Genomic DNA, 24080 nt, shown 5'->3' with positions numbered 1-24080 from the left:
TAAAATTGAGATGGAAAAAAGCCACCCGCCACGTTGCTTTACGGCCACAGCACAGCCCAGGGCATAACGCGGACAAGCATCTGCGCCCCTCCAGCTCCGGCAATCACAGCCAGCGCACTCACGGCAGCCGACCTGCTCGTTGCCGTCCTTCCCGACACGCCGAACACTCGCTAGCAATCGATTTGTTATGACAAACGCATGAATGCCACAGTTTGGGGAGCAACAGGTCGAAAGCGCCTGTGCTCCACTGGAGCGCGGCTGGGCTGCCTTACAGCGCATCGCAGGAGAGCTGTTGCCATAGCGCTCGGCGCAAGCGGTAAGTACAGACGGGAGGATGCCAGCTAACGACCCGCGATGCAATTACGTTTTCCTTGCACCAGTAATAATCCACATAAAAAGCAAAGCAAAGAGACTATTAAACTCGTGAAGCAGCGTCTCCGAGCCCTGAAAACGCCGAAGTTGAGCTCCCGAGGCAACAGCGGCTCCGGCGCAGCGGACGGCGATCGCTGCCCACCCGAGCGCCAGGCTTCGCTGCCGCTACTTGTCTCTCCTGGGATCCCTCTGCCCTTACCAGGAGATGCTGCGCGCTGACAGCAAAATTCGCCCTCGTGCTGTTGTGCTTGATAAAAACTAACAGGGTAGGGGGGACTAAACACGCCTCCTTTCCCAATACGTTCGTTCGGCAGCTCCGCTCAAGAGTTTCCATTTCTTTTCAGGAAATCAGTATCTACGGACGAGAAAGACCCTCACAGCTTAACACGCTACTTGTTTAGGTTGGCATTGTCAATGACAGCTGCCTGCTGTGACATTTCAAAGCCAGTTCGGCTCCTCGCTGCCTTGGCAGGCTCTGGTTCGTACACACGTGCCAAGCCCCGGGTCCTGACTCATGACAGCCTCCCCTGCTCCAGCTGCACCCGTCCCTCAGCCAGATCTCCCACGCGCACCTCCACGTGCCTCCCCAGGGCAGGGCAAGGGCTGCCAGCCCTCCGCGACATTTCTCTCCAAGGGTGTACGGGCGCTGCTGCAGCGCTGGCCCCGCACCGGCGGAGCCTCTGCGGCTGTACCTACACCGTCACAGCCCCCGGCCGGGAGGGCTTCCAGCCACCTCGCTTCAGGCCCTGGGGAGGCGCGAGTCCCGCGCCGCAAGCCCTCCCTGCCCAGCCTGACCACATCGGTCGCTTCATGGCAAGCGAAAAAAAAATCACATTTTCAGTCGAGTAAAGCGTTTGACCGAGCCAAACGCCCGGCTCTGATCATCAAGGGCACCAAGGAAGGAGGCTGCAACACGGACGCAAACGAAACAAATGTTTCCGACTCCTGTCGGCAAACACGATCTGAGCTCTCATTAGCTAAAAAAGAAATAAGTGTCACTGTAAAATTAAAAAAAAAAAAAAAAAAGGCAGGGGCAGTAAACTGGCACCTGCGGAGCACCAGCCGTTTGTCTGCTCATTCACCAGCAACTGCAACGTGGCGTCTCAGTCTGGCAGCCGGCGCTAGACCGTCCGGCTGCTTCCCGCAGCTAAGCAGACAGTCCGGGCTGCTGTGCCGTCCTAGACCCTCAGAAAGCTCTTAACTAAGTGTTTCACTCCTTGGCAAAACGGTGAGGGCAAGCTGTCGCACTTGAACAGCCTGATGAGACTCGGTCTATCTGCCCGGGCAGGACTGCATTTTTAGTGTTGGGGGCTTTACTAGTCCCCATGGAAGACCACTTCACAGCCTCTTGAAATCAGTCCGCTTAACTTCTGTCTCTGCTTCGTCAAGGGTGGCCAGAACCTCCAAGCACGCACTCGCGAAAAAAAAAATATCCCTTGAAAAGCTTATAAAAACTCTGAGCAAGACGAAGACTACGCAATAAAAAAGCAGTTTACAACGCAACTGAGATCCTAAGAAGAAGGTTCAGACAGCACGCTGATTTACTATGTTTAATCCAACAGTTGGTTTCCAAGTACAGTCACTACCTTAAATAAAGCAGACATTTAGCACGGTATTAAACATTTTCAAGGCTTGGTAGGTGCCAGATCCCTAATAAATTGCATTTAAATCCTCAGCATTTTTTTCGAAGGAGGTCTTACCCTTGAAAAAATCACTCTGCCCACAAAGACATCAAAGAAAATATAAGGCTTAATTAAAGCATACAAGTAATTTAGCTGGTTAGGCTAGATGGCACTTTCAAATCAGTTAAGTCACTGATTTTTTTTTTTTTGCAATTTTTAATTTTCTGGCTGCTACGGGAAACACATCTTTCAGTAGACTTGGCCCCAAATTCAGCAAGCATTGTCACCAGAGCTTGGGATAAGGATCATACACTGCCAGGAGGTTATTTTTCCCAAATGTAAGGAAAAGGGTTACATTTTTTTAAACCAAGATTCACGGTACTTCTAAGGTGACATTTTTGAGGGCCAGGAGACTCGCAGAGGACACAGCAGATGGCGTGTACGCCCTGGGCCCAGGACACCGCTCTGGCAAGCGCTCGGGCAAGGATCAGCCCAGGCGAGCTGGCGGCAGGACGCAAGCGCTGTCCCACCTTCCTTCGCTGCACGGGAACCGGGAAATTCCAGGGGAATTTATTCACGACGCGTTAAAGGGAACACACTTCAGCCGGGAAAACGCTGGCAAAACGTTCATCGCGAGTCGCTGCCAAGATTCGTCCTGGCACCAGCTCACCCATGTGAATTCCCTTTATGAGTCTCAAATGACCTCATATACTCGCTTTAACATCTCCATTTCAAAAATGCTCCTAAGGGAGGCTATTCGCAATAAACTTGACAAAAACGGGTGGAGGAGAAGTAAGGCACGTCTTCCAATTTGGCAGGGGTTTTTTTGATATTTTTATAATGTTTCATCAAGAAACTTGATTACTTACTTTTGGCACCCTGGTCCCGTGCAGAGCCAAAAGCTTCAGTCTCCGTCCTGCATCACAGCCTGCTTGTAAACTGAGCCCTCCAGTTTTCAAATGCCTTTCTCAAAACCTAAGTACAGCAATTTCCTCTCAGTTAACAACGCATCAATTTTGCTGTCACACTGTTAAAATTGATCAGCCTCAAGATACGCTTCTTAACACCAGCTGTTTGTGATGGATTTGGACTATTCTGTAATGTCAACCTTAATATCGGTTTATGTACTGTAACTATATTGGCTTAGGCCAATAAGGTTCCCCCCGTCGGGGGATAAATTAAGAAAAAATATAGGAAGGTGAAGACTGGTTTCAATCTGTGAGGCTGATTTATACCGAAAGGGTGAAGCCTCGGAATAGAGAAGCAACAAAAATCTGCCATATAGAGGAACTGTCCCATCAGCGCAGGAGCAACCAAACCTGGCGCGATCAGACGAAGCACAGGGCTTCACTGCAGCGCCTGGAGGAGCCAGACCTGCCCCACTGCCGTCAGAGAGGGCAAGGCTTCCAGACAGACAGACAAGCAGCGGCTGGCGCCTTCCTTGGTTATCAGTCCCGCTACAGCCCTGGCACCGCTTCCTTCGTGCCCTGAACAAAGAGCGCAATCCTAGGGCACCATACGCAGAGGGCGACAACGATGCCGATCTAAGCAGATGAAACACGGGATATAAAACACCACTCGCTAACATTTACGCAGCCCCGACCTCCGCCGAGCTGTGATGTGAAGTGAAGCGGTGGCTCAAGGGGCTCATAGCATCTCCCCACCAAACACTACCGCAGGGAAGCTCAGGGCACCTGCGAAGCCAGCCAACCCCCCGATGCCCAGCGCTACGGGGGTAATCAGGTAGGGATAAGAGAGAGTCAGCCATGTGAACACGATGATAAACCAGTTCTAAAGGTGGAAAAGATTTACGCTTTCATAACCTGGATAAATCGATGACTGGCTTGCTGTAACCCGCAGGGCCCCAGGGCTGAATTAGCCAAAGAGCTATTTGCATCTCAGTTTGACTCTGTTTGATCCTTACTCCAGCCCGTTGGGGTCCTGGTGATTTGGTCCTTCCTGGGTGATAGAGTAAGGCGAACCAGTGATTTCTGCAGTTTCACAAGGACAATTTAATGGCACTGATAACTCTCTGTGGGTTGCACCAAAACAATATTTCAGTTGTTTTTTTCACAGAAATTAACTTCCCTGTTTCTCAGTCTTCTTATTTCTAGCAAAATAAGAAGTCACTTACTCATGTTTTTAACCTCTCAGTATTTATTTTAGCTCAATTTTCAGAGCAAACCATTAAACGAAAAACAATCAAATACTCTTTCCTTTCATTTTTTGCATAAACTCTCAACAATATTAGTCTGAAATTGCCTTTTTTGATGGACGAATGTAAAATATTTTGCATGTTTCTACTTGATAGATAAAACCAGACTAATCTGATTTCCATTTGTTTTGTTTAAGTGAATAATATATGCCTCTCATTAAGTAATAAAGTCAGTGCAATCCACTATGCAGGCATCAGAGTACTTCTGCTACATAAAGTCACACTTTCATATCTCTTTCTTATCTACGCTGTCTCAACCCTTAAGGTTATAATACAGAGCAATTGCCCATCACTTTTCAAATTTTTATCTTTCTCTCTTTCTCGCAGAGATCTCATTTTTGCTGCCTGTGCTAGGAGGAAGGCTCAGTTTTGCAACAGTTCAAGATAGCTTTGACTACTCTTTAATCTTGGAGTGCACAACAGAGACTAGAAAAACTAATTGTCCTGAGCTCAGCTGAATGATGTGCTAATTGCCAAAAGCAAATGTTAAGACATTGAGAGTACGAATTAAAATTAAATCAGCCTCCTCCTCCTTTTATATCTTGTGCTCATCTCGGTGTCACTGAAGTTGTATGTAGGACAGGAAGAAACCAAAAGAACAAACATACTAGACTGGGATATATGAGACACGACTGGCAGAAAACTAAAAGTAGAGGAAGAAAGTAAAGCAAGAAATCCCTGCTCTCTTGTTCCCTGTATTTTACCAATATCTTTGTTTCCCATGTGCTCCTTTCTCCTGCCAATAAAAAATGACCTAACAAAAAAACTTTCCCTTAATTCAGTCTCAAGGCAGATAGCGCAGCCCATGAAGCAGCAGCGAACAGCCAGACATGGTTGGTACTTGATCAGGGTGTACTACCACGTCCTACTCACTCAATCATTCAGAAAAGCACATGGATAAATTTGCAAGGCTGGGGCTTAAACCCAGTCTCTTTGAAGGCCCACATGATTCAGATACTCGTCGCTAATCAGTGTTACACATCTTCATCACTTCTGTGGTTTCAGTGCAAGATCTTAATATGCTTCCATTCCCAGAACGGCCCCAAACTATATAACAAATAACTAGCTGGGCCCCAGTTCCAGCTAGCAAAGCCTCTTGTGATACTTTTCTGATCTGTTTGCACAAATAAACACTCCCTGCTCCATGCTCTCTGCAGTAAACACGAGCCTGCTGTTCAAGGCTCATCTTTCTCATGCTGCTAGTATTAAACAGGCACTCTCTCCAGGGACGCAGCAGAAAGGCTGCCTGGGAAAACACCTGGGAAATATCATTAGCCACATAAAAATGTTCTCAAATGTTTTTACCAGCTTAGGAGATTTACAAGTTTCTGTGCAGTGTTTCCAGATCCATGTTTCTCCTGATGAGCTTCCCAGAGAGTGATTTTTTCTAGAGCCCCTTTCCCTAAAAGGGAGCTGAAGCTCATTTGCCAGACAGTCCATCTTCCCCTCTTTTGCAAACGCTGTTCTCAGCTTATCCGTGTGCACCCAGGTGCCCACAGCAGTGCAAAGGCCACTGCAGCACACACATCAAACAATAAAAAACAGCAGCTTTCCCAGCTTGGTGAGAATTACTTTCCATTCAAATGAGGAGAAAACAAGACTCTGGCTGGTGATGTGGGAGCTGCTCTTCTGCAGAAGGAAAGAAATGCGCTCGTGCCTCCCAGGTTTGATTCCACGACTCGCAATTTATCCTGCTCGCCATTGGGACCAGCTTTTTAAAGCAAGAAAATTCAGCATCATATTTAAACTGAAAAGTGGTAAAATGCTAAAAGTGAAGCAATAGGCTTGAAACGACAGCCCTGCCGGGCAATCTTAGATGTGTTCTTATAGATCAATAAATGAAAAGACAATATCCAAAAAACACAGTAACAGGCTGAGATGTTTTGTAGCTATTTCAGCCCACAGCTGCCAAGTGCCAACTTTGGCCATGAATATTTCTTTGCTTGAAGGAAAAGTACACCATAGTGCAGTATAAGTGGCATGCAGTCATTAAGAAGAATAAGCCAGGATTTCGCAAACATCTTCAAAATAAACAGAAAGAACAAAATCCACCAAGTGCCCATGCTCTTGAGAGTCAAATAATTAGAGCCAGACATATAATTTTTATGCAATCATTTTGTCCCTATCAGAAGAGACAGAACCATCTCTTGAATCAGTTAATCAAAATTTCAGCTGATTATATGATCATTAGTTTGTTTCCCAGAGAGCTAATTGAGAACATTCAATATTCTAAAATTAAGTTCGCTTCAATGGGCACATCCATCTCTCTAGAAAGGGCTTCAGTTCCCAGCCCTAACTGGCATGACACTGAATCAGGTTTCCAGTGCAAATAGGCAAGATTAGTGGGGGGAGCAACAAAAAACACTCAATCATTTTTGTTCCTTGCCCAAGAGGTGGAAGTACTTTCTGTTCAAATTTGAGAGGCCTGACATAAGAGGACTGGTGAAAAACACCAGCAGCTGAGGACTGCTGCTAAACTATCCGCATTCAAAATGGACTCTATCAAATGGAGCCTCCTTAGACCAAAAGACAACGGACCTGATGTGGTCCTGGGAAGGTAAAGCATGTTTGAGAGTGTGCGTGCCTGCGCATGGGTTGTGGTATCCTATCCAAATGCAAATGTGGGCAGCAAAGTGGTAACAAAAGATTCTCTTCTACCAGAGGAAAAATAATTACTAGAGCTGTAGGACTGTAGGACTCCAGGCTGCTGTATAACAGAAGGCACTGAAGTTGTCCAGGACTGGGCCAAGACTGCGTGCTGGAAGGAGTGTGCTGAGAATGGCTCATTCACGAGTGAGAATTGTTCTTGCGATGCTGTTGAGCTCCTTGTCTGCCCCGGTTACCAGTTGAAGCACAAAGCATAGCTTTAACTTGCACACATCAAGCTTGTTTGGAAGCTGTCACCTGCTTGATGTTCAGGAAGAGATTTTCAGCTTTGCCTTTCTCTCTGGCCCCACTGGAATGCCATATTTCTCATATACAAGACCAAAAAGGGGTTTTCAGAGCTCAGGGTACCACTGAGCACAGAGAGCTGCAGGGTTCCTACTGACACTCCTTCCTTTGGCTCCTCTTGTCAGGCAACATCAGTCCGGACTCTCAACTCCACCAGCAGCTCCCATTGACAGCATCTCCTCCCAGTTTTTGGATGCTGCTCACCACCACCACTATAGGCCATTAAGCTTCTTTGTGGCAGACACCGAGCCTTGCATGTTTGCACAGGGTCTAACAGAAAATCATCTCAATGCCTGGTTATCAACACAATCAAGGTAACCAAGAAACAGAAGTCATATCACACAAGCAATGATGAGCCCAATTCAAGAGCCCTGAAAACGCTCCATGTTCACAGAGGGTAGAAAACAGGCTTTCCACAGAGGGCCTGGGTGGAGTTTTCCTAGCTGACTGGCCTAGATAAGGAAGGGAAATTGGAGGAGGTAAGATATGAGGACTGCACAGTGACATGCTCCCTCCCAGGTGACACTTCTTTAGATGCCTCAGTTGGACACTGCTGCTCTGCAAACAGGATCCTACAAACAGGATCAAGTTTAACGACTTCTCTCTGACTCCACAACTCTCCTTGAAGACAACTGCTGCCATACAGCTGTGCAGGGGCAGTAACGGACATGCCACTTCAGGGACCAGACGTGGGTCAGTGAAGAACATGTCCAGGAGTGGCAAAGCCAAGGAAACATGCTTCAGTGAAAAGCTACTGTGTCCCCCAAGCCTGCAGGCCTCATTCAACAGGGAAGGCTGCCGGGGGGGAGCCTGGCCACCTAACGTTCATGTGCTGATTAAGTGACATCTGCCATTTTGGCATCCTGGAGACCGAACCAATGGCCCCGGGAGCAAGAAGAACAAATACCGCAACGGCCTCACCAGAGGAATCACTGTGCAGGCACACATACGTTCCTTCAGCAGGAACCACAACCAGCCAGTTACAACTGCACTAGGAAGCTCGTTCTTGCTCATATCCCTTATTAGCACTAATATGATCTTAACAGCCTCTCCCACACAATTAACAGCGAGTGAAATATAGACTTGTCCCTCCTCATTTGCTCTGTTTCAATGAACCTTAAATAAGCAACACTTACAGAAAGACCCCCTAAGGAACAGCTATCCCAGCCATGACAACTCAGGGCTGAACAGGATCTCAAATTGCTTCAGTTTCCTAGGCAGCAGACCATTCCCACTGACAGCTCTGTTTCCTAACTGCAGCCATTTAAATACTTTGTGGTGGGGCCAGGTATAATATATATAGGTGCCAAAGTGGATAATGTCAACAGGCCAACAGGCTGCGGAAGGTAGTAATTTACCAGCTCTCTATTTCTAATTTTGAAAAGCTAGACTGAAGAAAGGGGGGGAGGAAGGTGTTATTCTTCTTCTAAAGACAGCTTTGAGAAAACCTATCAGTAACAATGAGGGAAAAAACCTACAGATGAACTTCACTGTGACCCACCTACAGAGAGAAAGAATTTCAAGAGAGCCATGTCACCTCAGGGTGCAGCAGGTGCAAAACGAGGCATCAAGATTTTATTTCTAGCTCTCCCCTGGCTGGTTTAGTAATGCAGACTAGCACTACTCCTCCCAGCCAGGTGTTTGTAGAGTGATTTTTGTGTGCCAAAGAGGAACGCTAACACAGGCACAGGCGAGCTCCTCTGCCAGATGCCGCCTGAGGACCAGGAGGATCCAAAGAAAGGAGGGAGTGCACATATGCACAGAGACCTGTCTTTGCACAACAAAAAATGGTCCTTTCCACTAAAAGAGGGATTTGCCAGCCACTTGTCTCTGGAAGGGAGTAGTCTCTTCTCCCACACTCCCCTTCTATGAAGTAATGAGTGAACCTCTGAGTTCACCATCTGCCTGGAAGAACAGACTCCGGCCCACTGGAATCTACTGCCCCCAACACTACTGTTTCATGCTCTGGAAAAATGAGGGCCATATGCAGCTGCCATTACGTCTAGAAGCATAACTTTAGGCCCTTCTTACTTTGCCTCTACTCTGAGGCTTTGTCCATGGTTGCACTCCTGGTATTTGGAGTCATTGTGTGCTGAAAATACCCCAGCAGGCCCCTCTCAGGTCTTTGCAGCCTTTCTTCATGAGTGTTTGGCTAAGTTCACCATCTTCTCCGAAGAGCTACTTCTTGTCTCTTCTTTCATTGCTCTCCTCCCACACTCTTTTTTCTGCCCTTTCAGGATGGCCTTTATTCGAGATGCTTTCAGACAATGCAGAGCTCCAAGTGCCGAACCCAAGCAGGTGCAGAACACCCAACCATGACCCCAAAACTATTTTGAATACAAACTTGGTAAGCTATCTGCTGTGCCATACCCTGCCGTCCTTTTAGCTGAGCAGAAAATGCTGTGGGCCTCTTAACCTTTGGACCTTGATGTCATGCAACTCAGCTAGTCACAGGGTACTACTCGGGAATAACCTTTCGGAGGTGCCAAATCTGGTTATGTTCAGGAAGAGCTAGCATACCCGATCCCATTCTCCTCACATTTAAGGACAGTCTGCCTTCACGGCAGCAGGAACTTTTAGTCAGGCCATACTTCTGCCCTTGCCAGGAAGGGCAGGATGGGTCTTACACAGCCAGGGGACCCTCCAGCTAGCAAATGCTCCCAAGTGGTCACCACGCAACGCGGCAGCCACTGGCACTGTCCCATTTTCACGCAGACAACGGGCCGCTGTTGGGCAGATAGAGCCATGTTGTGTTGCATTCTCCTTGCCTAGCTGTGGAGCTGGGAAGGCATTGCAGGTGCGAGGTACAGTCACAATGAAAGCAATCTGAAGCAATCAAGCCTTTTTGTGCTTTGGGACTTGATGACCCGCTACTGCTTTCCACTATCGATTTCTCTGCTAGGAACATAGGTCTTGTAATTATAGCAGGGAAGGACACAGCCTTTCCCCACCAGACTCCCACTTCCCAGGCCTCTCCCACTGACCTTGAACTGAAGGGCATCTCCTGGCAAAAGCAAGAGAGAAAGCTGCTGTTTTTCATAACAATGTGCTGCAAATTGACAAGCAGGGAAACATCACACTGAATTACCTTGCAGAACTCAGCAAAAGTCAAACATCTCTGGTTTGGGAGTGTATAATTAGCTGAAAGAGCCAGAAATGCTAATTCTGCCTACTGCTGCCTACTTCTGCTTCAGTAATTCGAGGTACTGAAGAGGTGAAGGTGAGCTCACCTCGCCAGAACAAAACCACAGATAATGCAAAATACAGGCAAATGGGACAATACGGACAAATGCATCTGGAGATTTACAGAGGACAGGAGCCTGGCTCAGATGGTCCATACTCACCGTACCTGCTCACAGGGCAGAGGAGGACTGTGGCCCTGTGCCATCTCTTGGAGAGGGTAAACTACAGCTAACAGACCACTTGGCTCATCTGTTCAAGGGTACCTGGCATCAGCTGCACCGCAGCCTCTGATTTCGGGAGCCACATGTCCTACAGGTTCTCTGGTCTTGCGTATGAGCAACAGCCTGGTCTTGTGTACGAGCAACACCTGTTTCTCCTCCTCCCTGAGACTCTTTCCTTCCTAAGAATCTTTCCTTCCTTCTTTACCACCTTCTTCATTTCAGCCATAAAAACATTTTGAGGAGCCTTGTAGTCAGAGTATTAAATGGGTAACCTGAAGCTCCCATCTTCTTTCCACTGACATCTCAGGTATATCAAAATGTTCAAGCCAAATCGAACACTGGAAGTAATACAGCTGTGCTGGCACAGCACCCTGCCTGAGGTAACATGCTCCACTTCTCAGCAGGACTAATTAGCGCAAGCAGAGAACTTCACCAACATCGTTACATGGCTTCCTCGCTGCACCTTCCTCCCTGAGGTGCCTCTGCACATTCGCTATCTCATAGGTGGAACAAATTACTGAAGTTCTTAGCTGCCTTGATAATACCCCTTAACGTCCCATCCCTTTGTACTTCCTCTACTGCAAAGTAAACCCAAATTAGTTTGATTATTTATAGCATAACTCTCTGTGGTATCTGAACATCTGAAGTGTGGGGTGAGAAAGGTGGTTCCACATCTCCGAAAAGGATGCTATTCAAAATCCACAGGTATGCTATCACATTTTCCCATACATCCCACATGGTTGCTCCCTCTAGAATACAGCACTACATAACTTCCATGAAGAGCAGAAGATTGCAGGCTGGTGAATTTTTACATACCCAATTGTTCTCAGTTCTCCATTTGTGACAATCCTCCAGCAAAAGTGACAGTCTGTGGGAACTGTTAAGAGCTTCTGAGAAGAGATACCACTTCTTTTAATTATACTACATGCAAGCTCCAATCTTTTCTAGTGTTTGCCACTGGAGAGAAGAGCTCATTTAGAGACAGGAGGAAAAAAATAAAGTAATTAAAATAATAGCTATAAGCCTAGCTGAGAGATAATAAACGACAGCGCAGCGGAATGCTAATGCCATGTTCTTGGCTCCTTTTGAATGGACATGTACAGCTCAGCTGAGAAGTCTTGCTCCAGCAAGCAGATCTCTCCCCAAAGGTTTGTTCTCTGCAGCTATGAAAAATGTATGAGATACAGAAGAAATTTTTAAAATCCCTTGCTAGGACTAAATTAGTTTGGTCAACAGCCACGTCTGACCTCCCTCTCCTTTCCCAAGGACTGACAGGCATTCCACTTTCTCTTCCTTACAAGGTGATGCAAAGCCCTTTTTTCCTGACAAGTGATGAGTAATGACTGTAGTCTCCCAGCTAGGCACCAGGGTGGGGACTGGGGCTTCTGGGCATATTCTCAGATACGCTGCTCCCAAAGCTCCAGTCTCTCCCACTTCTCCGATTTCAGGCAAGGATCCCAAGGCAGTAAATAGCCTCAGGGCCATTCAGACCATGCGTCAGCATCACGGTGTGTCTGTTAGCTGGGATACAAACAAATGCAATGTGACACTTATCATTAGTAAAAAGAGGGAAGGAAGAACAATGAAGAGTGCCACGGATCAGGCCTGAAAGCTGTTTCCTCTGTCAATGCAGAGGAGCCACTGTGATCGCTGATTACATGCACATCATTTTCACCTACAGCACACTTCTGGCATGCCGCTGGCAGGGGGAGGTTTGAACACCACTGGAAGGTGGAAGATTCCTGCATAGCTAATCAGTTCTCTGAAACCAGTGAGAAAGCAAAGGAGAATGTAATCTGTGTGACAGACTATTCTGAGCGAAGAACTGCTAGCAGTGGAGGTGGTCCCACCAAGCACTGTCCTCAGACTCCTGAAGCGCGTACCACAGATTGCTGAAGACCTCACAGAGCAAAGTATAATCTCACAGGCTCACATTTTGCAAAGCCCCTTTGACAAACGCTCACGCACACGTCAGAGTGCTGCCTGCATCCTAGTGTTACAGTTCAGGTCCTTTGGGTCCTGCAGTAGGAATCGCTGCAGAGCAGAGGAAGCTCCAGCAGAGGAGCTATAGACTGACTGCAGAGCACAAGAGCTATTTTCAAAGCAACTTAAAAGTGTCTAGTATCAGAGGAGTCAAAAGAGCACCTCCTCATGGCACAGACAGAGCTTGACAGCACAACTGGAAGGAAACATGGCAGCAGGTGGAAATGGTAGAGGTGGAGACCACGGAAAAATGCCACATTGTCATTGGCAAAGCTCTGGGCTGACACAACTCTACAGTCGTGGGGCACTGGCTGGTTCCTTCCAAGGAACTAGCACTGTTTTGTGCTGTATAAACTTACCCAAAGTGTCCATGTACTTATCTCAGGTTGCATAGATGCTAGCAACTCTTTGCTAAGTGCAAGGACATCTATATCCTAAACCAGCAAGGCACAGGGCAGACACAGCTTACGCCAGCAAGATGCTCCAGCCACAAGCACTGTTGGCAGCCTCCGCCAGTAGGCTTATTCAGCTGAATATGTATCCAAGGACTCATGCTAGCACCAATCTGCTGGCCAGAGGTCATCCCTCTCAGACTGACAGGTAGATAAGCAGACTTGGTGTTCTGCTTAGGTGTGCAATGTAGTACAGGTGCACAGATATTTTGGAAATTGTCCCCTAAAACTACTCTGCTGCAGCCGAGGGAGCAGGAAGAGAAATGTTGTATGCCACTGCCTGCAGTTTTGCTCATTCCCCAGACAATGTCAAACCCCCCAAGATGGGATTTCCCGCACACGCGGTGGGAAATGCCGCAGTTCCTTTGCCACGTAGCCCAGAAACTGCCTGTGCCCGCTGCAGCCCAGCTACCGCGCGCTCAAGGACGGTGGTATCGATGCTGTTTCAGGGAGTTGGAAAAAGACAGGAAATGTGGGTCAGACAAAGCACGTTTCATCCAGGCAGCGCAGTAACGTTTTGAGAGCGTTTCAGCTGGTCATTCTTGAACTGAAACTTTTGGACTTTCCATTTTCAATGACATTTTCCTGTTAAAATTGACCTATAGCTTTAGAAAAGGTAAGGAAGTGGTTAAACAACTCTCCAAATATAACAGGACTTTCCAGGTGAAAAATCAATCAAAAGTTTTCTAAAGCCCTATTCTGCAACTAAACCATCTATCTATCTATCTATCTATATATGTATATGTGTATATATATACGTATGCACACACACATGCAAACACACATATATATACACACATGTGTGTTTATATATTATATATATAATTTGCAGAATTCTAGTATCATTGATATTAATAGGAATATAGCATTACCTCCTCAACAACCTTCAGGAAGCTTTCCCATACAACAGTGCTGAAACCTCCTGAAATATCAGCTAAAGCCAATAGTGAAAAAACACCTAGCGACATCTTGCTTTGGCCTCGTGCTTCAGGTAGGAAGAAGGGAAGTAGGGAAGCTAGCGTTAGTAACGGAGAGCAGAATATCACTTGATCATCACTTTTAAGCAATAGCAGGTTTTTGAATATGATTTTGCCAAAAACCATTGAAGTACGTGCCAAATTTTACACACTCCTGCTGCCAGACAAAATAACCAGCAATCATGTGGATTCTAACAGAATCCACGTACTTTTCCACTACTAGCCGTTTCTCTTACAAAGATACTCAGTAATAAAGTCTCAGGGCAGCGATTTTGTGTTTTCTGCAAGTGCAGCTGGCTGCATCGTGCTTGCTACAGCAGGGCCGGCCCCCGGCAGAGCCCCGGCGCTCGCCGAGGGATGGGACCCGGCAGAGCCGGCAGCTTCCCAGCCTTTACAGCCCTGAGCAGGGCCAAGTGGCAGACGCTGCCGTCTGCTACTCGCTCACTCAGCCAGGTCAAATGCCCCCTTTCCTGGGTCCGTGTGCTGCCTGGTAAATCTTGATGTGCTTTCAGCTCCTTCTGTCTGTAGGGACTTGACAAGTTCCCCATCCCTTTTCCCACCTTTCGGGATTCTGAGAAACCTAAATGTCCAGCCAGGAGATATTTCTTGAGGATTTCTCTGCTTGCAACAGTGGGGAGCCTGGAGATACTGCGCTGCAGCTATAACCAGGCTGCCACAGGCCAGAAATCCTACCTAGGATCAAACCAGCCACACAACAATTCGTAGCAAGTCCAATACTATTAGAAAACACCGGTTTTAAACTGCATTTGCAACAGAGAACGAAAGGCCGTTTCCCTGCCTGGGTAGCAGAACGATGGTGTGCCCAGACTGCTCAGGGTGCCAAGCCAAAGAGGGTGGCTGGAAGGAGCTCCCGCCATCGCCCAGCTCCTTGCCTCCTCTAGCTTTCTGGCACTGTTGCAGGTACAGGACTTTTCTCCCTCTGCAAATACTTGCACTAAGAGTGCAAGAGCAATACCTCAGTCATGTGAGCTGAGAAATCCCCCCTGGAGATACCAATACGATGGCTTCTGAATACACAATTTTTTCCCCCACTGAAAATGTAAGTTAGGAGCATCGGACAGGACCTACTTCAGCTGAGGGCACTCAGTCTGCTTCATGGGAGAACTAACGCTTGGAAAGGGTAATATGCTAAATGAATTCAAGGTCTGCAGCAACAGCACTACTGATTTCCCATAGCCATGTTTATACAACGCCACACTTCCAGCCCGTGCCCAGCCTGCCACATCATTAACCTCCTAAAAACACTTTCTAGGCAGTCAAGTAGACAGAACAAGCCTCATTAATGCCCCTAGGCTATTTTTGGCCATCTCATTTCAGTTAAGCATCTAGCTTATTGCACCTTGTTGACAAGGTATTTTGCTAGGGGATCATGATTCTTAAAACAAAAACACACAGCTGCGACTGACTCCCCCGCAGGGGTACAGAATTACTCCTGCATCATTAAACCAACCCTCATCTTCCATTCATCTGCCCAAGTTTTCTCCTTTTCACCACCTTCTCAACTAAAGCAAGCCAAAAAGCTAATATAGACACTCATTTTGTCTACTCCGGTAAGACCATTCCTAAAAATACTCTGGAAAATTGAATCAACATTTTCTAATGTAGCTGGTAAAAGCAATTATTAATAATCAGCAGGAACATAATTTTCTTCATCTAGAGCTACTCCAGCTGTAATGTGATTTCAATAGTAAACTTTGTTTTGCACACTAAGCAAACATGATGGGCAATATGAGAAAAAAACACTGATAAAACGGAATATCAAAACCAGCTTTAAAAGTAAATTAACTTCCCTTTTCCACCAGCACATAATTTTAATTCAAATCGCCTTTGGAAAGATAAATTTAATATTGTCCCTATGTTCCACTGTAAAACGGAAAAAACGTGAAACACAGAGGGCTCATCTGGTATTTCAGCCTTCATCTCTGAATCCATTCACCAGTTTCTCCTGTATGAAACTCCCCGATAACTACTAGTAAGTCAATGTTCCATATTAAGCTTGAATGAAGTTGGTAAAAACAGTTTCAGGAGATATCAGGAACTGGATAGAGGGGAAGAGCTTGGGACCAGCGAGCAATATCCCCTGGAACGGTGACACAGGAAAAGGGAGCAGTATTCATCGTATTTAGCGCTGTCCTGAAGCAATAGCTGCTACAAGATATTAAACACTTAGAATTGAAGTGGCTGTAAAACAGAGATTTTTTTTTTTTAATTTAGTAATAATTTTAAAAGCTTGATAACTCTTCACCTTGCTCAGTGTGAATGAGGGACATGGAAGGTCCCTTCCACAAGGCCAGGACACTCTGATTTCCCCATTTGTGCTGGCTGTGGCATCCCCACAAGGCAGGGCAAACTCCGCCGCGTAGCCGGCAGCGCCGGTCCCTGTGCTGTCCCGGCCCCAGGGCCAGCTGGGCGCGCGCCCGCTCCCTGCATGCCCAGCGAAGAGCAGCCACAGCCGTTAGCACCTGGCTGAGACAGCAAATGGCATCGCGCCGATGTAAAAAATGAAAAACCTGTGGTCTAGAAGAAAGCGCTCTTGGGGGCAGAGAAGTCACTCCCATACTGTCATGCTTCCACAGCATCTGAGAGCAGCAGAAGCGCTCGGAATTGCAACCCTAATATTCAGAAATATAGGAGGCTGGAGGCAGGGCATCCTTACTAGGGGACAACTGATTGCCCTGCATACCTCATACAGGCCCGTCAGTTTACTCTGCTGAGAACAAAAGAGAAGATCATTTTGTACAATTCTGAACAACACGCATGCAACTAGAAGGACTAGACCAGACTCAGGACTACAGGTCAAGTAAACAATATTTTGTGATGTGCATCTTCATTTCCATTCAATTCATAGTGAAATGCACAGCTGCGCTTTTGCTCAAGCAACTCCCGCTATGATGTAGGTTTTCTGGAGACTGAGAGAGATCTTGCAGATAAAAAATGAGGAATATTTTTTTCCCCTGATCTGATAAATTTGCTGTGGGTGTCTATGCTTTCCAAATGTATAAACAAGTGCCGATTCATGCAAGGATTTAACTTGGAAGTGTGACCAACTTATTGCTTTTTCTTTCAGCCAAGAACAGCAGATGCTACACAGCTCTGTGAAAGTATTGGTACTTAATGGGTATTGATGACTAGGTCAAGCCAGCCTGGCAAAAGAAAAATACTACTGAATTTCTGGAACTCTTTCCACACTCAGGAGTTGCTAAGCAAGGCCCCACTGGCTGAGGAGCAACTTCACACCTCTAACCGAAACCCCGGCCAGTCCAGACAGAGTTACCGCCACGGCTGGTGTTACGGGAGACGTTGTTCTCCAGAAGCGCAAGGGAGAACATCCTGGTAGATAGAAAAGCTGGCTATTTCACATACTCACATAAAAATATTTATAAATTTTTCCACTTTCCAATTCAAGAAGGGGCATTGCTCATTCATTTATTGCTATAAGAACAAGAGACAGAAGTCCTCCGTTATACTATGCGCTAGTTATAGCACCTGTATTACTACTGGAGCTATGGCAGACCAACGATTTTGGTCAAGTGGACAAGAGAGCACAATATGCTGCTTAGTCTGTTCATGTTTTCTACATGCGTGGCATTTAGAAGTGGCACATTTTCTTTCTGTTCAGTTTAGAAGACTTCCCTCATTAAGGCTCAGAGCAAGTCACAAACTATTTTTGGCAATCCCCAAACAAAAATGGAGTACAAGCAAGCTTACCATTTCAAACAAGCCAGGAGAAACATCCACATACTAAAGCCCACACACATCAGCTTACACATTAGCCATCTGCATCTTTTCAAAGGCTAAATGGAAACTGATAAGTCCAGGCAACACTATAAATTATTTCAGACAATCTTGGAACAACTCCATGGAGCCCCACTGTTCAACAAAAACCCATTACCACGATGGCAAGAAATAAGAGGGTAAGAATGCATTAGAGCCTCTCCCTTCCCGCAGGTCAGTTAGGGAGTGCTCTTCTCTGCAGGACTGCAGGTCACTCTCGGCAAGCAAAGGTGCAGGTTAACAGCAATACTGCACTGTCTATTGAGGAGGAAACATTAGAAAGAGATGATCCATCTCTTCTAATCAGCAGCATCCTCCTAAGGTGTGTTTCACGTAGGAGATTATTTTAAAGACCGAATGAACTGAAGTAAACACTCAACTGCCTGTAGAAATACTAGGAATGGACTCAGCCATCCGCTCATCCCCACCCCCAGAGATGACAAGAAGCAGCGCCGGCACCTGAGACTCAGCCGTTTCCCCCCCCCCTAGTTTGGCAGGTAGCTGCGCTAACTAACACACTGCACTGATGCCTCTCAGCCCAGGATTCACATGGGCCACCCTCAATTTACCTGCTGTCAGGAGGCCTCTGTAATTAACCAGACTATTATTTTTTTAAGCACTTGCTGAGAGACTTCTCACCGGAAACTGGATTCATACGAGCTGTTTTGGACAGATATTTTATCCCTAGAGGAATGAGAGTCACACTGGAACATGACTCAAAGCTGACTTCAATTTATATTTTCAAACAGCCTAACTATTCAGGCTTTTGAAGACTGGTTCCTCTTAGAAAGAGAAAAAAAGCTTGTGGGCTACGTCCTTCATGTCCGTGCCCACGCGCAGACCTGCTGGCGGGGGACTCCCGCCAGGACGCCGGCGACCTGAGCCTTTTGTATTAATCACGAATGACATCGGTGCCAGGTGGAGGTCAAGGAGTTGACAAACATCTCAGATCCCACCAAAGAAAAACTCAGTCAGGGAGGGCGGTGAGGGGTAAGTGGCAAAAGGCAGACACAGAGCCATGAAATTAAAAAGTGAGGGGAGAAAACATTAGCGGCGAATGAGTTTGTCGCCTTAATTTGACAGCGCGGCACAGCCTGCAAGTGCTTGACTCTTGGCGAGAGCGTTCAGCGTTGCTCTGGCCACCAAAGCAAAAGATCAGGGTCAGGCAGAGCTCAGGTGGTCCAGGAGCCACGTGTGGTTTCAACTTTGATATAATGTAAACCTCAAGCATCCCTCCCCTCCCGTCTTTTTCCCCGACCCCTACCGCAGCGGTGGTGGAGGCAGCGCAGCGCTGCTTGCAGCTCCGTCGCTCGCTGCCGCTGCCTAGCCCAGCCATCGTACCGGGGCGGGGGGTACAGCCACAGCAGGCTGCCTGGATCTCAGCCCAGGTATCTGAAGCCTTTTACAGCCCAGCAAAGCTTTTAGGCGCAGCGGAAAAGCTGAAGAGCCATTTAAATACCCTCACGGGTAAAACTGAACATCATTTCACCCGCGGTAAAGACCTTTTCTCGCTACAGAAAGTGGGCTGAAAAAACCCACCGAGAGGAGAAGGAGTCATAGGCGGCCAGCGCGACGAGACCTCAAACCAAGCAGGAAAGGAGCTTTTCGCTGAGTTTTGTGGAGCAAGTTGCCACCCGGCGTGCTCTGCGGGTGCCAAGGCTGCCAGCAGCACCACCTCGGCATGCCAACACAGAGACCCAACACCTCTACCAAGCGGGCGGGCCGGCACGGGGCACTTACTTGGTGTTGTCCGAGTCAATGGTGTGAAAGAGCTTCTCAAGTTCCTCTTCGTTGAGCGTCCCATCCGAAAAAAAGGCTTGAAACTCCTCCAGGGACAGCTTCCCGTCATCTGCCAACAGCAACACAGCAGGCGTTAGGGCCGCGGGGCAAAGCCACCCAAACCTAAACTCCACCCTCACCTTCTGATTTGAAGACTCAGACCAAAATTTATCTCGAAGGATATATTTTACCCTTTTCTGTGCTTTCTGAGGCTGAAAAGCGATGCTTTCATCCCCAGACACCCCCTGCCTGCCTGGTCTCCTTGCATTGGGCCAGGGCCCTGCCCCGGTGGCCACGACCAACTCCCGCCACTGCCGTCCAAAATGGGCTTTGGCGAGCGGGAAGAGCAAGAGCGGGCACCCCGGCAGTGCGGGGGCGACATCGGCGAGCGCAGCGCGGCACAGGCAAGGAGCCACCTGAGGAACCAGGCCATGGCTTCCTCGCATCCGCGCTTCCTTGGAGAACGTTACAAAACACCCAGGTATTTTGCAGGCTCAGAGGACCTGGTGCCACCTCCTCGCCCAGTGGTGGAGGAGCAGCTGGCTCCCCACCTTCTCCCGGGCTGCCCAGATAGGCCCGTGCGCTGGCCACGAACTGACGCACTGCAGCGGGTGGCATCTCCAGCCACCCGTTTCCACAGAGTGATGCTGTGCACCTCCTAGATCTGGACAGAAATGCAAAATAGCAGCCACTGGGCATAACAAGACAGGCTTTGCTTCAGCTGTCTACTGTTTAAACACACAAGGGCTGTGTCACCTTAATATTGTGCCTTTCCTTCTAAAGGAACTCGGTGACACACCACCTCCATCTGCCTGGCCATACGGGCTACAGCTTGCTGGCTGCCTTTTGGCAAATCCCCCAGCAAGCGAAGGAATCGCAAGGCAGAGGTTTAATAAAGATCTCCCGGGCATCAGCCACCCACACATTGACTTGCACTGATTTCACTAGCAAGCTCCAAGCTGGCTACTCATTCTTGACTACCTCTCTCAATACCCTCTCCAGGCAGATTTTCCGAGGTACCTTCCTGCAGACAACCGCTGCTTGGGGAAAAGAGTCTCTCGTCTCAACGCAGAGACTGAAAAAGTTTGCCTATTTGAAAGTATGGCCTGAAACTTTGCATATACATCCTCTGTACTGAGAACCACCTTTGACTAAAGATAAGGCATGAAGCTGGGTGTTTTCAAGCCTTCCTAGTTAACAAAAAAGATGCCAAACACGTAACTGCTTACCTTGGCCCATAAACACACTGACCTCAGTGTTAATACAGCACTGGGGCTACTACTGCCTGCTTAAAAAACTGAGAAAGAAGAGTGACTAAATCCACATACAAAGTCACATAAGGAGGAATCCTTTACAGCTTTGCTCTTACGGCAACAAAGGCACAAACCTAACTGCTAAATCAGGAGTCTTTTTCTGTGTGCTGTGGACACAGGTACATCGTGTCTAAAGCCACAGCTGGAAGTGAGACAGAGAAGGTGGGAGGGAAGCTCCCACGAGGAAGTTCAGCCATAAAGCAACAGGAGAGAGACACAGAGCTTTAAACTAATTTGAATTTACCCCAAGTTTCTTGTTCAAGCCGCTGTGCTGTTGTGGTACAGCAGTGCCTTGGCTGGACTGTTTTCCACGGTCACATATAGCTTTTCTATTCGTATCCACAGAACAGAAGATTCATGGACTGGAAACGCTGCCTACTTTGCAGTCGGAGAATGCTTCATTTATTATTTAACCAAATCAATTATAAACCCTGTTGCTTCTCTTTCAGGAAATGATGCTGGAGGACAAAATTAGCCAACTCCCCGCATACTTATCAATATTTCTTCCCCAAACTAAATAAGTCTGTTGCTCTTAAAACATATCTATATTGCCAAACGCTAACCCAGTTTCCCTTGCCTGACACAGATGAAGTTAGAACAGTGATGCATTGAGCCTAAGATACCTCCTTAATTGGCAATTACAAAAAGAACACAGCAGGAGAACAAAAACTAAAACAACAATGGGTGAAAGGGGTATAATTTTCAGAGCATCACAATGGCTATAGAGAATGCCCAGCTGCCTGTGTTGTTTTTCCGCATTTTTTCCCCAAAATGTGAACTCTTTTTAACGGGAGGGTGGCAGAGTAACAATGCACAGCTCGTAGATTTGGCCCCAGATTTGCTGTTTGGTCTTTGCAGGTGCAAGGTGGCTCAGTCTGGGGAAGACCAGTAACACATTGCACTGGACCAGGGCATAGGGTCACCAGGAAGGCATGTCCCAGCTCAGCCACCGGCCTCATTCCAGTGTTGCTATTTTCATTGTCAAGGAAAGGCTCAAACTGGCAAATATCTACAGAAAAGAACTTTGCACAATGGTAGAAGACACATGATTACAGAAAAATGAAGTGTCGAGGGTGGAGGTGGGGACAAGCATCTATAGCTTAGAGCGTCTCATCCAGAGTTGGAAGTGTCCCTTGGAGGCAAACCCAGTGAGGATGCTCTTTTGCAAGCAGCTAAAAAAAGACTGTGACCCAGACCAACGGCCCAATGCACATGATGCCCTGTCTCCACCTCTGCATATTTTGTAACCAGATGAAAAACCTCCACAGTGCCCGTATTTATGCACTATCCCAGCCAAGATCAAGGTTTGATTTCTTCTGATCCCAACTGGCAACGAATAAATGTCTTCAAGCATAAAGATCAAAAAGAGAAATAGCATTTTTATCCTATGAGGTCTAAATTGTTCTTTATATATGAAACACTTTTCTGGCAAACCTTAAGTAGGTGCCTGTTCACCTCAAAAATGCCCTCTATACAGAGACCAGGCAGAGTAAATTTCCCAGGAAAGTAACTCAAATTAACTTACTGGGAAAGAGAAATTGCCAAACAGTGCATTTTTTCCAGTAGAATACTTTAATCACAGAATCACAGAACAGTTGAGGTTGGAAGGGACCTCTGGAGATCATCTAGTCCAACCTCAAGCAGGGTCACCTAGAGCACATTGCCCAGGATCGTCGTATCCAGGAGGGTTTTGAATATCTCCAAGGAAGGAGACTCCACAACCTCTCTGGACAACCTCTTCCAGTGCTCAGTCACCCTCACAGGAAAAAAGTCTTTCCTCGTGTTCAGACGGAACTTCCTGTGTTGCAGTTTGTGCCCATCGCCTCTCGTCCTGTCGCTGGGCACCACGGAGAAGAGTCTGGCCCCATCCTCTTCACGCCCTCCCTTCAGGTACTTGTACACGTTGATCAGATTCCCCCCTCAGCCTTCTCTTCTCCAGGCTGAACAGGCCCAGCTCCCTCAGCCTTTCCTCATAGCAGAGATGCTCCAGTCCCCTCATCATCTTTGTAGCCCTTCGCTGGACTCTCTCCAGGAGTGCCATGTCTCTCTTGTACTGGGGAGCCCAGAACTGGACACAGGACTCCAGGTGAGGCCTCCCCAGGGCTGAGGAGAGGGGCAGGATCACCTCCCTCCACCTGCTGGCAACACTCTGTCTAACGCACCCCAGGACATCCTTGGCCTTCTTGGCCACAAGGGCGCGTTGCTGACTCATGGTTAACTTCTTGTCCGCCAGGACACCCAGGTCCTTCTCGGCAGAGCTGCTTTCCAGCAGGTCAGTCCCCAGCCTGTACTGGTGCATGGGGTTATTCCTCCCCAGGTGCAAGACCCTGCCCTTGCCTTTGTTGAACTTCATGAGGTTCCTCTCCGCCCAGCTCTCCAGCCTGTCCAGGTCCCTCGCAATGGCAGCACAGAGTTTACAGTTCACTCACCTCCAACACACACAGCTAAAGGTGTTTCTCTCTAAGTTTAAGGAAGAAACTGTCTTTTTCCTTAACCTACTTTATAACTTATAACTTGTCTCTTTTGTTTTCACTCTTACTTGACTTTTTTTGACTAATGTGCTATTGTTGCAGCCTTTGAAACGTCACTATCTAAAATCTGCAAGGTCCCAAAATGCTGTTAAGGTTCCTCGCTCACAGCTTCTGAAGTACGCAGGTGAGAGGACAGAGGCAGGCAGCAATTTACTATGAGAGGTCAGATCACTCAAAACCAACAGCACATATGCTGAATTTATTACAAAGTTTTCTTATCCAATTGCAAGGGTAGCTCTATGAGGAGAAAATTTGCAATGGCACAGCCCTTCAGTAACACTTAAGTGGCAATCTTCTGGTGATCTAAGATAGCATAAACTCGGCATTATTACTTAAGTGTGGAAGGCCTGCTGGCACACCTGGAATAAGAATAGCCTGTGGCATGTAACAACAGGAAGAAATACAGGATTAGTGAAGGATCTAGAGGAAGGAGGAAGTGACAGTAGATTTTGCTTCTCTTTCTTCGTTTGGAGACCCCACAGAACTGCTTGGCCCCGGGAGGAATCTGAATAGGAAAAGTGCACATTTTAGTAGCAAACATTGCTCGAGATTTTCATTCCCCAACAAATAACACCATGAAGTGCCAGTCAGCTTGAAGTCGATCACCAGTTAATACAAACTTGACTACTTGTCTGCAAATGCAGACAAAAACAAACGCTCCACAGTAACAAAATAATCCTTGAGC

The 24080-nt window shown here is 47.3% G+C and overlaps 1 protein-coding gene across 3 annotated transcripts in view; it reads right to left on the bottom strand.

The window, feature by feature from the left end:
- The window catches only part of NECAB2 (N-terminal EF-hand calcium binding protein 2), a 122055-nt gene that overhangs the window by 59992 nt on the left and 37983 nt on the right, over positions 1-24080 (bottom strand). For all 3 annotated transcript variants that reach the window (XM_068956106.1, XM_068956108.1, XM_068956109.1), the window contains exon 3: positions 19513-19621. In XM_068956106.1, coding sequence (XP_068812207.1) covers positions 19513-19621 — 109 coding nt within the window. The remainder of the gene's footprint in view (positions 1-19512; positions 19622-24080) is intronic.

This window comes from Struthio camelus, chromosome 10, assembly GCF_040807025.1.
Source record: "Struthio camelus isolate bStrCam1 chromosome 10, bStrCam1.hap1, whole genome shotgun sequence".
NCBI classification, from domain to species: Eukaryota; Metazoa; Chordata; class Aves; order Struthioniformes; family Struthionidae; genus Struthio; species Struthio camelus.
Note: the sequence above shows the minus strand (reverse complement) of the source record. Positions and strands in the feature narration are given on the sequence as shown.